Source organism: Nicotiana tabacum, chromosome 2 (assembly GCF_000715075.1).
Source record: "Nicotiana tabacum cultivar K326 chromosome 2, ASM71507v2, whole genome shotgun sequence".
NCBI lineage: Eukaryota > Viridiplantae > Streptophyta > Magnoliopsida > Solanales > Solanaceae > Nicotiana > Nicotiana tabacum.
Genome location: NC_134081.1, coordinates 118,120,928 through 118,136,795, shown reverse-complemented (window position 1 = coordinate 118,136,795; position 15,868 = coordinate 118,120,928). Strand labels below are relative to the sequence as shown.

Below are 15,868 nucleotides of genomic sequence, written 5' to 3'. Positions count from 1 at the left end.
TTGTGAGAAGATTATAGAGAAGTATGGACATTTCCGTAGGAAAACCTTAGATACCTATGGATTTGCTAGAAAAATCCTTGGAATCTTCTAGATTTGTAGAGAGTTCTAGAGAAAGCCTTATCTTGTAAATATTAAGAACTTGTGTAACAATTAATATTTACATATTAGCCCCTAGGAGACTAGTATATAAAGGGGGTCATTCATTTATAATTCATCAAGCAAAATAATCAAGTTCTATACAATAAAAAATTTCATTTGGCAAATTTCTCTTTGTCTTTCTTATCTAACATTCCCTTAGCGATCTTGAGTGTGTATTTTAGGCTGACTTGGCACAGCAAGATCATGACCGAATTGTGTAAGATCGTAAATAAGTTGTCAAATGCCGAATGTACGCTTAGTTCAAGACTAAGGACGTGACAGTTGTTACTTACAACTGGAAAAATGATATGCAACTCTATGGAATCCTCAGTCTTTTGTCGTGGTCTGATAAGGTTATGGCGATAGAACTTCTATCTAGTGAATGTAAAGTCACTAATGAACTCCTTTTTTTTCATGTAACAAATGTGGACACTATATTGCCTACACATGAAAATATTGCAAATATTGTGAGGATTAAGTGCTATGAGGAATGCAATTGGATTGCTGAAATCGGGAGAGGGGAGAGGGGATATCTGTCTTTAACTCTGAAGAAGCAACTTTCATTTATTTAGGAAGAATACAAATTGAAAGAACACTAACAAGGAAAAAGAAAAAAAAAACAGAGGTTGCACAATCATCTCTGGCTGAAGGCGCACCGCCACTTCTAATCCACCGCAAGCACCATGTAACCTGCAAATGGAAGCAATTGCTAAGGCAACTAAAAAATGACTCCAATGCAAGTGATAAGGCTTGTACTTAGAACTTTTTATTGCTCTATTTCTCCGCAAAGGGATGTTTCTTTTTTTTTTTTTTGGTTGGAGCCTTGGAGGTGGGAAGGCACTTCCCGGACCCGCGCATAGCGGGAGCTTAGTGCACCAGACTGCCCTCTCTGGTTGTAGGTGGGAAGGGGTGCGGCGGAGGGACAAGGACAAGAGATGGCAATTCAATGAGCAATCCCCTAGCGATTTAACCATTTCTTAGCTTATGTTGTGAGTCAAGGAGATATTGTTTTTCAATGTTTAACAGCACCAGTAACTACATTGTACAGCTGCTCTAATTTTATTTGAAGAACAAAAAAGATGATCATGAATTCAGTTGTTAATTGACTGGTGAAATTTTGGAGAACCCTTATTAAAGCAAGTAGCTCTGGAATTGTGGTTATCTTAATAAACATCCCTTACATACTATTCCGATTCTAATTACCATTCGCTAACCGGTTGAAAATCGATCAGAGCACCTCTGAAATCCATAGCAGCAAATGCAAGGATAGTATATATCCAATATCACATTGGTAAACTTAATTCTCAAATGAGTTCCCAATCTTCAGACTTACCAAAAGCCAACAAGGATTACACAAGCTCTAGGACAAGGGCTGAGGCACCTCCTCCGCCATTGCAAACACCAGCAGCGCCATATTTGCCGTTTTTCTGTCTCAATACCTGAAACATCACATTGGGAAAATGGATGTGAAACAAACATCAAAAGGATGATAAATTTTCAACAACCATGAATAGGAGACAAGATCATATTAAGAACTACAAGAAGCAACCATTTAACTAAAAACCCAAAAATTTATGACAAGAACCAAAAGTAAAAGTTGGGGGATTCCAGTTCATAGATTTCATGGTTAGCAGAATAAAGGACGAAAAATTTAAGAGAGCAGGGGAATGGCTATGTTCTTAACATTTATAATCTTATTCCAATAATAGTTATGTATTGCAGTAATAACACATACCCCAAGAAGTGTAACCAATATACGAGCTCCACTGCATCCAAGAGGGTGCCCCAAAGATACAGCTCCACCATGTACATTAACTTTTTCCTGAGTGAACAAACCAAAACGTTACTTCATTGTACGGATCATTCCATGCTTGTTGCCATACTAAATAAAGTACTGCAAACCAAATAATTTATGCCTTTATGTATCTTATCCTTGTTCCATTTTTACATAAAAGCATATACTGCAAATTAGTTTTCTAAAAATAAATAGATCCCATCTGAAAAAAACCCGAGGTTGAAGAGAGTAACAAATTTTGAATCTCAATAATACAGCCTATTGGAGAGATAGTGAACTTACTGGATTAAGACCAAGCAGCTTTTGATTTGCAAGAGATACCACCTGCAAGCAGATCTGTTAAGGAAGGTGCTCACACAAATAAAGCATGCTAGTTTAAAAGAACTAGGTAAGAGTGCATACAGCAAAAGCTTCATTAATTTCATAGAAGTCAATTTGAGAAGCCTCTAAGCTAGCACTTTTGATAGCTTTTGGAATTGCTAGAGCAGGTGCAGTTGTGAATAATTCAGGTGCCTGCAAGATTTAATTCAAATTTGAACATCAAGAGTGCAAGTCTATCCACCAGAACAGGAGACAAAAAGATATATTATCCATTAATACTAGTATTTTATTTGGAGGGTAGCCTTAAATCTTTACTCAAAGATAAAGTACCTGAGCAGCGTCAGCATAGCCACTGATCTTTGCAATCACATTTAGTCCAAGTTTTATCGCCTTCTCTCCACTTACTAAGACCAATGCAGCAGCTCCATCACTGAAAACGAAAGATTTCACTTGCCATTAATTTTAAAGAAAGGAAGACCAAGAATCTTTTGAAGTTCTGTAGCTAGTTCTTAAAAAATGTTTTTAAGGCAGCGTAGTAGATGACTAGAATAACTTCACTCCCTCTATGGATGCAAAGTGTAATATATTCACTTTTCAAAAGGAACCAGAAATGTAAAGATACTGTTACTGTAATTAGGTGATCTTTATCAGCTATATTTTGCGATGCAGTACTTTCAGAGAGATCGATAGTGCAAGTAATATTTAGAGTAGTTAAAATGTATTGGAGTAGGAGATGCATTTGTTTGTTAGGTTAACAAACAGTTTTTGTTAAACATGTGAGAACTAGCAGAACAAAATTAAGTCCACAAACCTTATGCTAGAAGCGTTACCAGCAGTCACAGTACCATCCTTTTCCTTAAAACTTGGTCGGAGTTTTCTCAATTTTGCACCATCAAACTGCAAGACGGAAACAAAATTATATGTGTGACAAAGGCAGGAGACGACAAGCACTATAAATGCACGTGACTATATCATGAACATCTTTTAAGTGCCAAAAAAGTAAATTCACATATCTGATCCTTTTGGTGCCCCGAAGGCATAAAGATGGGGTACTATGTAATTATTCCTAATATTCTTTAATCCCGCTAAAAAAGAAATTAAAGTGATTTCTATGCTGCATTTAATATTCACTTCTAGCTATTCTACTTCTCTTCTCATCCAAGTAGGTCTGAGGTTCAGTAAATTAAGTATCAAAGAGGACTTGATACTTGAAGAGAAGATGTGAAGAACAAAGCATGTATGTCATTTTGTTTTGCTTTGAGTGACAAAAAGCCAACTCAATGTACTCACCTTTCCTAGACCGTCATCCTTATCAACAATAATGGATGGTTTTCCTCTTCCCCCAGGCACCTCAACCTGCAAATTGTCAGGATTCGTCAGAACAGCGACAAACAAACTGTAACATGCATTTTTTGAGTATGGAGCAATATTTAGAGACCAAGAGCAAGTCATATTACCGGCACAATCTCCCATGCAAAAGCACCAGCTTCCTGAGCAGCGATGCCACGTTCAAAACTTTGAACTGCATAGTCATCCTGCATATATAAGTGAGACATAAGTACTGGACTCCTTCAGAAAATAAAAAGATTTTCAGCAAATTTACAAAGCAGATGGCTGATATCAAAGAAAAAACAGAATGCTACTTTACTTTGGTTTCAAATATGAGGAGTGTGGTAAGATAGATAATCTAAAGGGTTCAACTTCATATTAAAAAATAAAAAGAGAAATTAGAAAAGTGGGGGACAGCATGTATCGGAACCTTTAATTGATTCTCACAAAAGCGGAACCTTCTTCAAATGGTGGAATCTATTTTTAAACATCAAAACAAAGCAAAAGGAAAGATAGCAAGGAATTGGCATATAAGCAAAAATTAGATAAACCAAGAGCAGACAAAGCTATACGTCAGAGTTAAAATCAAAGCCGACCTTGCAGCACATCAAGTAAAAGCAAAGACGTGTGAAAAAGACAAACCTGCTCCTCTCTTGTGATTTTATGATTTTCAGCACATATTTCTGCACAAACTCCCATACCACAATCCTTATATACGTCAGTCAAACCATCTTTAAGCATTCCGTCAACAAGACTATCATGTCCAAGACGAGATCCCTTCCTGCAATCATGGCAATGAAGGGTATTGATAACACAGAATTGAAGTACCATAACTAATCAGAACTTCTTCAAAGGCAAAAATACAAGTGACCAGCGCAACAGTCTACCATGTTCCAAACAATAAATAACCATATAAAACTCGGTGGGGAGAGGTTAAAAAAAATTTGGCTGACAAAGAACAGATCATAAACTGGTTTAGGTGGAAGCATGAAAAATAAGAAGTGAGGAAAGCTGGTCAATAGCAATACGAGCTGGCTTTGCAATTGTTAGGCTTATTAAGAATTGGGGACATGTGTACATTGTTGAATCACAACACGGGTAGGTATGAAGTTGTAGACATTACTATGAGATGTGCCTAAGGAATGTGGGAAAAAATTGGGAAAGGGCATCATTCTTTGTAAAGTCCGTCATTCGAAAAAAAGTTTCAACTGTATCACTATCCTTCTTTGCTTAGGGGAGACTAGGGGCTTCACAGCTCAAACAAAATGTAGTAGCACAATGATTCGACTCTTGAAGAACGCAAACCTTGCTTCTGCAATGTATTTCGGAACATTGGACATGCTTTCCATTCCACCAGCCACCACAACATCATTGATGCCCAACTGGATACTTTGAGCTGCAAGCATAGTTGCTGCAAAGCCATAAGAATTATATCTTGTCAGAAATGAATACCACCTCTTTCACTCACATAACAGTTGTAAAAGGGGGAAGAGGTCTCTAGGAAATCAATATAACAGGAAGGTGCACACCTTTCAACCCAGATGCACAGACTTTGTTCACAGCTGTACAAACTACTGTATTGGGTATTCCTGCACCTAATGCTGCTTGCCTAGCAGGAGCCTGTCCCAGGTTTGCACTGAGGACATTCCCAAAGAATACTTCTTCTACTAGTGATGGATCAACATTAGCTTTCTTAAGAGCACCTAAAGTTCAAAGAATAGAGAGATTAATTGAAACTCAACGAAATTGCAATTGCCAGTGATCGGGGGTTTTCACAAATGAAATAACAGTGTAAAATAGCTAGAGTCCTACCCTCAATGGCTATTGATCCAAGTTTGGTCGCTGACAGCGAAGAAAGAGAACCAAGGAAGCCTCCCATTGGAGTACGGGCAACACCAACAATGCAAACATCTGTTCACATTAAAGCACAAAGAATGAGCAATTATCAGAGCGAACAGTTTGGAATTTTTTTTTCATGACATAGCAAACCAAATCTAAATAAGCATAGATCCAGCTATCTTCTGCACCAATTCATCAGATAAAAGGATGAGAGACATCAAACATAATGAAATTACTGTTTTTGACAATGGAGACTTTTATCAATCGATCATCTAGGCCTCTATACCAAATAAGTTGGAATCAACTGTTTGAGTCCTCTGTACTGGGAACTCCAGTAGAGAAGTTATGGTTTTGGAAAGGAGATTAAGATGTGCTATCAGTATTGGACTCCACGGCACATACTACATAAAATAAAAGTAGTAAGAACATTCCGTTGTAAAGGTTTTAACTAGCAATTTTAGTTTTTTCCCGTTTTAAGTGACTTTTTTCCGCACCGTCCTATCTATTTAAAGTCTGTTTTAAGTAACTGAATACAAGTGAACCTTGAAACGTGCATTTGAAGCTTCCGCGTTTCGTGTATATACAACTTACAATGCAAAATAAAGACTTGCTGAATGAAATCCACATATAGGAGCAAAAACTAAAGTCAGACACACCTATTTCTCATGGTAAGACAGACTTATAGCAATGATCACAGTTTCAGTTTATTAGGAACGTTGAAAACAATGAGATAGATAAAATATTTCTTTTTCCTGTTTATCTACAGAAGACAATATCCTCCAAATAGAAATCAAATGATTGTTTCCTAAACACTGTCTACAGTAAGTCAGTTTTTCTAATTTTAAATTTTACGCAAAATAAAAAAAAAAAAAACACAAGTGAAGAAAGTGCTAAGTTCTTGCTTAAGCATAAAAGAGTTGATCTTTGCATGCGAATTGCTTTAGGACCAAAGAACAGCCCTGCTCCTAATAACACGAGTACACCATGAAAATCATTTTTACAGAGATCTCATACTGCAATCACATCATCGCTAAATCGATTTGCTATGTTTTACATCAGAACAGTCTACACATATTCTACGTGAGGTGCTAAGATAACAAATGTGTTACCTCTAGGCTTGATGGAGTCTGCTGCAGCTGGAGCCATTGTGAATATGTATAAAGATGGATGTCTGTTTCAATAAAAAACAATCAAAAATTATTGTATCAAATCATAGCATAAGCATGCACGAATCGTAGCAAAAGCATGAATCATTTGACCCAAAAATTGCAGAAATTTCAGATTATTATATCAAATCATAGCATAAGCATGAGCTACTATCTTTGGCACCTAAAACTTCGTCGATTAATGAGGACAGTCAAGTCATTCCAACGAGAAAGGAAAAATAGCTGATACTGTTTGGCGGGAGCTCAGGTAGCTAGGGAACGGAGAGAAAGAAAAGGATTATGAAATATGTCTTAAAGCATTTTTTTTTTTCTTTTTTCTATTTCCTTTATATGAGCAGCATATTAAATGACACTAAAAAATAAACAGCAATTGTGACGTAATTAGATCTAGAAAATGCTCAAATGATCCACTGAAAACTGTAAATCTATAGTTGCTTCAACTGATTCGATCGCAGATCTAAACTAGAAAACAAATAAAAACTCAAAATTCAATCAAAAACTAAAACATGAAAGCATGAATTTGCATGGAATACGTATGAATTTGAACATTAAATTCGAAACACAGAAATAAACAGGGAAAAAATAGAGATGCAAATTGAGAAATGTTGTTTGTAGGGGATGATTAGCAAAGTGAAATTACCTCTGAGCGTCAATGGAGGAAAGCACAAAGACAGAGAGCAAGAAAAAACTACAAATACGAAGGTCCAACAGAAACTGCGGATATATATAGATGGCGAGTAGGAGTAGGGGTATTTGAGCGGGGGGTGGGGGTGGACAGGGAGCAGGGTTGTTAGTTATTAGTAGCAGAAGCAGTGTAGTGTTTGGGACAACGGAGGGGCTGCACGAGCATAAAAATAAAAAATTAAAAATCCTGGACCGGCTTAATTGACTGGCCCCTCATTTTTTTTTTGGTTTTGAAATAAATGACATTATAGATTAAATGTGCTTCATTCCCACAAAAAACTAATCAAAATAATTTATTATACGCTACTTAGAAACATAAGTAATTTGAGTCGAAAATAATAAAATTTTATATATGGAGGAACAAAAAGGATGGCTAACCTGTAATTTGAACTTCGAATTTGCTGCTATGAAGGAGAATGAAGTTCTCTTTGTATTTATAAAAAATAAAATTGAATATTCGTTATTTTTTGGAGATATTGGTAGACTAGCGGACAAGATAAAGAATTGAGAAAGACCATAATTAGGGTTTCAATCAATAAAAAAGGTCTTGACTTTTAAATTTAATACATTTCAGTTGCTTTTTTAAAACTTTTGAGTAATTACCAAACTGAATTTTGAGAATTTGGATATTATATGAATGATTTATTCAACAAATTTTGTTTTAATTTGAAAAAGTTTCTGAGGCTTACGCCTCACTAAAAAAACGCGTCTCACGTACGCCTCTTGAGACTTTCGCCCCACACCATCGCCTCGGGACGTTTTTGGTGCGCATCGCCCCGAAAACACCTTTTAAAACACTCGTTGCTACTAATACATTAATAAATTAACGATTTCCGGTAATAAATTTCCTGCAATAATAATAATAATGTAGTAACAGAATTTGTCGTCTCCCCTTACCTTTTCTATGGAAAAATAGATCTCTAACCATTTAACAAAAAAAATAAAATGATAAATAATTATGATAGACCAATCCGAACACCACAATATTTTGAAAAAGAAAATGTGTTCGAAAAGTTCCTTCTGATCAGTGAGAGGCCCAGAACAGTTATAGTCCCAAAAGACTTTAAAGAACAATCATCAGATTGAACGTGGGAGAAAAATATTTGAAATGTTATTTTCTCTATTTCAAATTGAATGCCTTGGTTTAGTTTAAATGAAATTCTTTTGAATAAATTTCATATCAATAGTAATCTATGTTGCTCAGACTCTTCAAAAATATAGTCGAATGCGTATTGGATTCTGCAAAAATAGTATGTATATATTTTTGGAAAGAATATTTTAGATACTCGGCTCAAGATAAATAGTGACATAAGAGTGAAAAATTAACTCATCAGTCCCACATATGTAATTTTTTAGTAGTATTTATGTCTTTCTCTTTCATAGAAATCATATTTATTGCGATTTAACCCCTTTTTAGTTTTCATAAAGGTACAAAATATGGTATCTTCATCATAGATATATCCGCCAATGCCATCTGTTCAAACGAGAATAGGAAAAAAAGTAGAGTCATTTCAATATATACACAAAAGTTTAGGTAATTTCTTTTTATGTGTTTAAATTTTGATGAGCTAAGTTTATCGTATTGATGTTTCAGTTTATCAAGGACATGACCTTTAATAAGAAGGTGTGAGGTCGAAAATTAGGGTAGAGAGTTAATATATAGTCGAGCGTTCTTCTTTTTAATACCAATAGTATTAGTGTTGTCTTGTATTTTTTTATTCGTAGATTTCTATTATTACCTGTTGTCAGAAGCGTATCTAGCTTTGTGATATCGGGTCAACTGAACCCATAACTTTTAACGCGTAACATAAATTTATGTGTAAAAATCCACTAAAATTGCAACAAATAATAGAAATGATCCACTAAAATTTATGTGCATCTGCAAGTTATTTCTTTCGCTCCGATTGTTACTGCTTGTTGCTACTGTTTTCTTTTTTCATCTTTTCTTGAGCCAAGAGTCTATCGGAAACAGTCTCTCTACCTTCTTAAGGCAGGGGTAAGGTCTGCATACATATCACCCTCTCCAAACCACACTTGTAAAATTACACTGAACTTATTATTGTTGTTGCTGAATTTATCGTATTGATAAAATATAATGAATATTAGATAAAATAATTAAAGTGCGTGCAAATTTATATATATATATATATATATATATATATATATATATATATATATATATATATATATATATATATATATATATATATATATATATATATTGTTGTGACGATAATCTTTCCACTTCCAACCAAGAGATTGTGAGTTCGAGTCATCCCAAGAGCAAGGTGGGGAGTTCTTGGAGGGAGGGAGCTGAGGATCTACCAGAAACAGCCTCTATACCCCAGGGTAAGGGTAAGGTCTGCGTACACACTACCCTCCCCAGACCCCACTAGTGGGATTATACTGGGTTGTTGTTGTTTGTTGTTTTCAATCAATTATTTCCATATTTCTTGTCACGTTTATTTCCTTTCATATAATTGAGAAAGTACGGAATTTTTTGGTTATCAGTAACCCAAGTTCTTCTAAAAAATAGGCTTTGATCGAGAATCTTATTTCTTTGGTTTCTGGATACTGAAATATGTCTTCTTATTTTTAAAAGTACTATACTACTCCTTTATTTAATAAAGTATTATATAAAGGTGTTGGAATTTGAAAACTATATAAAATGTTTATCTTCTTCCTTCACTTGTTAAATATTGACATGCCAAAAGAGAATCAAGTGAAAGGTCAGTTAGAGTAGCCGTTCTTGACTTCAAGCAGTCCAAATGGGCTGCTATAACAATGGCATTTGAACTAAACAATGATGTTGTTTTCTTAGCGCGGCCCTTTCAGTTTTCGGACTAGTAATAAAAAAATAACTAGTGTTTATAAAATCAATGAAAAATAGCCACTATTTTGCTGAAACTTTTGCTGAAACATGAAAAATTCTAGAATAATATGCTGGATTATGGAGCTCCTGCGTATAAATTTCTAGCATATTATGTTGGAACTCCAGCACGGAAAATTCCAACAAAATATGTTGGATTATGGAGTTCCTCCATTTAAACTTCCCGCATATTATGTTGGAACTCCAACACATTATAAAATTTCAGTATATTATATTGGAATCTCATATGCAAAAAATTCGAACTCCATCATATTATGTTGGAACTTTTTCGGATTTTTAATGATGTTTTTGTTCAGATTATATTTTTACATGAAAAAGTCGCTAAATTTCGATTACTTTTGAAATTGTGACCATTTTTTAATGATCAGTTGTAAATCTGATTATTTTTTATTTTTTCTCATTGTTTTCGGGGACAGAGTTAGGTGTCAGCTATAGATTCGGTTGGATAAAATAATTCTGGTCCAAACCTATATTTATTTTAAAAGATTTATTGAATATGTATAAATTAATTTAAAATTCAGTAATTTAATAAAATTACGATTCCCAATTTATAAGTTTCAAATCTTGGATCGGTCTCGTCATATTGCGCTGATCTTGTTTTGCTTTTAAGTGTTCGGATGGAGTTATTATTTTTTACCAATTATATTATTCTTTTAAATTCTAAAAAATTAGCACTTATTTACGTTTTCTGCTAGCCGGAATTGTTTCTTGTGTTTTTTTTTTCTCTGGGTTATGACAAGTGGCCAAACATTCTTGACTTAATCTTAAGGTTATGAGTCAAGACTCAAGAGTCAAGACAATAAAACGTTTAGTACATTGGTTAAATTTCCATTAAGGTATAGCATAAAAGTATAGTGAAAGGGCCATAATTAGAATGGTGAGTTCCCAAAAAGCTTGTTTGGATGGTTGTTACTCATCGTTTCATAATGTATCGTATTATATTGTATTGTATAGTTTTATGGATGCAATATTTGGATAGATTGTATCGTTTGATATTATTTAATAATATTTTATTATTTGATTCGACTGTATGGTATTGTAATGTAACTGATAAATTTATTAAAATATCTTTAATTACAGTAAAATTTAGATTTAATCAATAATGACTCATATAAGTGGTTTAAGACAACTGTTTTCGACTAAGTTATCACCCGTTCTATTTTGTATATATATAAAGTTATTCAATCCATGGAAACAATATCATAAACCTAATTAAAGAACAAAGTTAAAAATTATTAGCAATAAAAAAAGTAGAACGATGGAAGAAACAAAAAGAGAAGCGGCAGAACTAACCAAACGTTTACGAGATATGAACGAAGATTAGACAGTAGGTCTAGGTTAGATTTGGAGTTAAAATAATAAAATAAAGGAAAGGGTAAAATAGGATTAATAAGTAATAAATAGGGGTATAATTGAAAAGAAAAATACGTAACGATTCGACCACACAAAATCGGTCGTTACGCAAAATGGCTCTTTTCGTTATTACGTAACAATGGATTTAATAATACAATACAATAAATTTTAAATAACAATCAAAACAAACATTGTAATTATAATAACGATACGATACGATACAATGGGTAACAATCATCCAAACAAGGGGTAACAATTATTTGTGATTGATTGTTTGGTGTTTATCACCAACCCATTTTGCTGTGAATTTATGAGCCACGTTCTTTCTATGAATCAGGTCATCTTTTACAGAACTTCTGAACTTGTATGAGTTCTGCGACCGTGAGCACGTAATTTTTCTCCTGCGTAAAATTGCTCATAAACTCCTAAAAATAATTTTCTAATTAGCTTTGATTTTCTTAGAATTATTAGAGATTTTTCTCTATTTTTGCTGTTTGCATTTTTATGGTGTTTGCCTGCATTTTTAGCATAATTAGAAGCATTTTAAATCATAAGAGAGTCAAAAAATATATTATCCTTCACCCTTTACATTTTTAGATTTTAATTGCATCATTAGCATTTAGTTGCATGTTAGTTGTATTCATAAAAATAAAAATCAAAAAAATATATTTAGCCATTTTTATTCTTGTAGGTTCATTTAGTTAATCAATTTGTTAATTCAAATTTTATAATTTTAGACTAGAACAAGTGTATAGACTAATTTTGCGAATTAGAATTTGCTTGAGATATTTTTGAAGTGTATAATTGTGCAAAAGCTAAAAGGAAAGAAAATTGGGTTTGGTCGGCCTTCAAATGTTAAATCGGACCTTTTTCATGCGGCCCAACACAAACCCCGTACAAACCCAAGCCCAGGTCTCAGCTGTTACCCGGTCCAGACCCATTAACCCCCAAGCGACCCCATTTCAAGTTCTGTCAATCCTGGCCCTTCATCTTGGCCAATCCAATGGATGGGAACTCACTCCCCATTCTCTTGAAACTGTCCGAGACCACCCCACCCCCAAAACGACCTCTCAAACCATCTCTCGCCCTCTCTCTCTCTCATCCCCCGCCTATCTCCACCGTAAACCACTGGCCGGAAATCCTCGCCGCCGGCCAAAGTTATCCAAATAACCTCAAACCACCACCAATCAACTCCATTTTTCCTCCTATGTCCTGTCCCACTAAGATCGAACCTTCATTCTCGTCTCATTACCATTAAAATCTAAACCCTAACCGCCACTGTCACCTTTGGATTTCTCATTCGAACCTTGATCGTAACCTGCTGGAATCGACATCATTCGATAGATTTTGTTAAAATCCATCAATTGATGTTAATTTCGGTAGATTCCGTGATACGATCTAAAAATAAAGCAGTTGTGAGGAGTAGTAGTTTATGATTTTGGAGTAGTACTATGATTGTTGAGTCGGTCATAATAATTTTTAGTGATGATTACAGTTTAGTCATTTATCTTTCTTTTATTACTTTCTTTATTTACCTTCTAGTTCATATCTAGTTTTAGGATATATTAGCGTTGTATGAGTTATTTGGCATGGCATGAATGAAGATATGTTTAGCTTTTCTTAGTTTTTCTTCTTCCGTAGCTCAATTTCCATTTTCAGTTTCTGTTCTGATTGAAAGTTGCATCAGTGGTATCAGAGCGACTATCCTCGCTTTGTGGATATCCATTAATGGCGTTCCAAAATCCTCGGTATGTCTCTAATTTCACTCCCAGCCCATATGGTGGCCCTCCAAGTCCTAACACTTTACCAGGTTATGGAGGAGATGCTTATGATTATAGCAATATAAGATATGAGGCTTATTATAGTGGGTATCAGCAGCAATTTAGTTCGATTAGTCCTCAGTATGCATACCAACCATCGAAATTCTCCATTAGTTTCTCTAATTTTTAGCCATCTGGAGGTTACGCATGTGTTATCTACAACAACTACACTAGTTTGAGGAAATATGATGACTGCATTTCGCATCTATATACATATTATAATCCATATCCTATTGTTGCTAAAAGCTCCACCATCGCCTCTGTCGATTCACAGTATCAACGATATTGTAATAAGTGGAAAAATAGTTATGTCGTAGGCAAAAGACTCGTTGTTGATCCATATCAATTCTATTCATATTCATTTGAAGGAAATTGGAAGCAGAGGGAAGATATCCTATCGGGTGAATCGAATTTTTCATCTCTCGTGGAGGCCCAATTGGGAGAAAGTCTTACTCTTATGGGAGGCACGACACTAGATTCTACTATATTAGAACGAGACATAGAAGCCTCATCATTAGTTGTGTATGGGAAAACTAGTCTTCAAAAATATACGTACACATTGTTCGATGAAATGCCAACTGACGAGGAGGATGGTATCAACAGTAGCAATAACAAGGAGAATAGTGTACAATTGATGGAGTAATCCACTGATTCAGAATTTATTACTTAGGTTTCCATGAATTTTATTGATGTTGCAAATGCAGAACTCTTGCCGAAGAGATGAGATTAACAAAGGCTGAACATAATTTGATTATTGTTGAGTCATCACTTGAGATTCCAGAAGCTTCGTCCAAGAGGAATAGGTTAGAGAAAGCTGAGCTGTTGAAAGGGGAAATGCATCTTGTTAATCAGCTACTGTCGGAGCCAACGGTGAGTCAAAGGCTCGACAATGAGAGAGATGTGCATTGTGACCATGTGCAAAAGATGTTTTATGAAATGCCAATGTAGGAGTTAGTGGAGCCTCTTGACAATTTAACCTATCTCTCTAAGGATCGACAGAAATATGAAGCAATAAATGTTAACATGGTAGAATTTCGGGATGATACTAAGGTTTCACTAGAAAGAGAGAAATGGATAGGCGTCAAGCCATTGAAGGAGAAAAAATGTCCTGCTCCTGAACTGCTACTGGAGACCACTTAAAGTTCAACTAACAATGATGATTTTGAGTTGCTGATTGATAGTGTTTATAACATTTGCAGCCCTAGTATTGGTGTCAATGAGTCTGAGATTCCTCAATTCACACTCCTGTAGGACTCACATGATACACACACTCATAGACTAGCAATTGTAGATTCTGAAGAACACACACAATTCCAAAAAATCAGATCTGAAAATAATTCAAAAAAGAGAGTTGTAGTTTAATTATATGGATTCAGAAACAATTTCTGTTGCATCGCCTAGCAGTTGAAGTATACTATTACGGGATATTATATATGATTACAGCATACTGTTGTAGTATATTGCATATTATTACAGTATACCGTTATAGTATATTATATACTATAATATTGTTGCAATATAGCTATATACCCCTACAATATATTGTATATCATAGCGGTATACTGTTAGATAACCGCGTTCTTCTTCGATTATTACAATATACAATTGTAGTATATTATATACTATAAAAAGTTATTGTTGCAGTATAGCTATATACTCCTACAACATATTATATTATATAGCGGTATATTGTTGGGTAACTGTATTTTTTTTTCGATTTTCAGCTGAAAATTTTGATCTCAATCACCTCAAATTAACTCCAAGTGCAGTTAAATTTTAGTATGAACTTCCAGAAGGTACTATAAGCAATATTTAATAACACCAAAATCACAATTAAATTCTGAAAAATGACTAGGACTAGAACAAATAGCGACGAGAAAATATAAAATTTGTAGGGAGTGAGAGAGCGTTTTGTGGCGATGAAAGGTATTCAATAGGTGACGATTTCATTCAACAAGAGAAAATTAAACTACATGCTTGTAGTGAGTTAATTGAATCATAATTTGTAGATATTGAGCAAACCTCTTTTGTTGTATACACAAAATCATCATATAACTAAATAAAAATTGCTACTCCCTGCACCCATTAATTTGTCAATATTTTACTTTTTGAATATCATAAAAATATTGCCTATCAGATAAACAATTTTACTTATGAAAATAAAAGCAATTACAGAGAAATAAAACGTTTCTTACCTTGGATTGAAGGAAGGAAGATCACATGTGGGTTAGGTATATGTTCATTGCCCCTGAACCCTTTAAAGACTTTCTTGATTGGTGGACGAGTAATAATTTTATACGGAATATATATATGTATAGTAATTATTATCCAAGTGGGTACAGTCGGATAATTAGTTTAAGTTTAATAGGTAGTCCCCTTAAATTCGAGTGAAATTAAAAAATAGTCAGATTTACAAGTACTAATTGAAAAATAGCCACAGTTTCAAAAGTAATCAAAATTTAGCCACTTTTCACGTAAAGATAAATCTGAACGAAAACAATGTTCAAGATCCGGAAAATATTCCAGCATAATA

The 15,868-nt window shown here is 34.4% G+C and overlaps 1 protein-coding gene across 1 annotated transcript; it reads right to left on the bottom strand.

Annotated features, from left to right (window-relative positions):
- Positions 1-639: 639 nt before the first annotated feature.
- LOC107765596 (acetyl-CoA acetyltransferase 2) lies at positions 640-7,433 on the bottom strand. The gene is made up of 15 exons (XM_016584264.2): positions 7,229-7,433; positions 6,532-6,593; positions 5,396-5,494; positions 5,113-5,286; positions 4,889-4,994; positions 4,226-4,364; positions 3,712-3,789; positions 3,545-3,610; positions 3,066-3,151; positions 2,585-2,684; positions 2,336-2,446; positions 2,216-2,257; positions 1,874-1,960; positions 1,472-1,577; positions 640-828 (listed from the first exon to the last, which is right to left on the bottom strand). Exons 2-14 carry the CDS (start codon positions 6,566-6,568, stop codon positions 1,488-1,490), a joined length of 1,215 nt encoding a protein of 404 aa, XP_016439750.2. The 5' UTR covers positions 6,569-6,593; positions 7,229-7,433; the 3' UTR covers positions 640-828; positions 1,472-1,487.
- Between the last annotated feature and the right edge of the window lie 8,435 nt (positions 7,434-15,868).

What these genes read in the sequence shown, in the direction of transcription:
- LOC107765596 (XM_016584264.2), bottom strand. Translation starts at nt 6,568, where the DNA reads ATGGCTCCAGCTGCAGCAGACTCCATCAAGCCTAGAG. An exon ending in AAATCACAAGAGAGGAGCAG is followed by an intron (nt 3,790 to 4,225) that starts GTTTGTCTTTTT and finishes TTATATATGCAG; the next exon opens with GATGACTATGCAGTTCAAAG. An exon ending in GGTAACGCTTCTAGCATAAG is followed by an intron (nt 2,685 to 3,065) that starts GTTTGTGGACTT and finishes TTTCGTTTTCAG; the next exon opens with TGATGGAGCTGCTGCATTGG.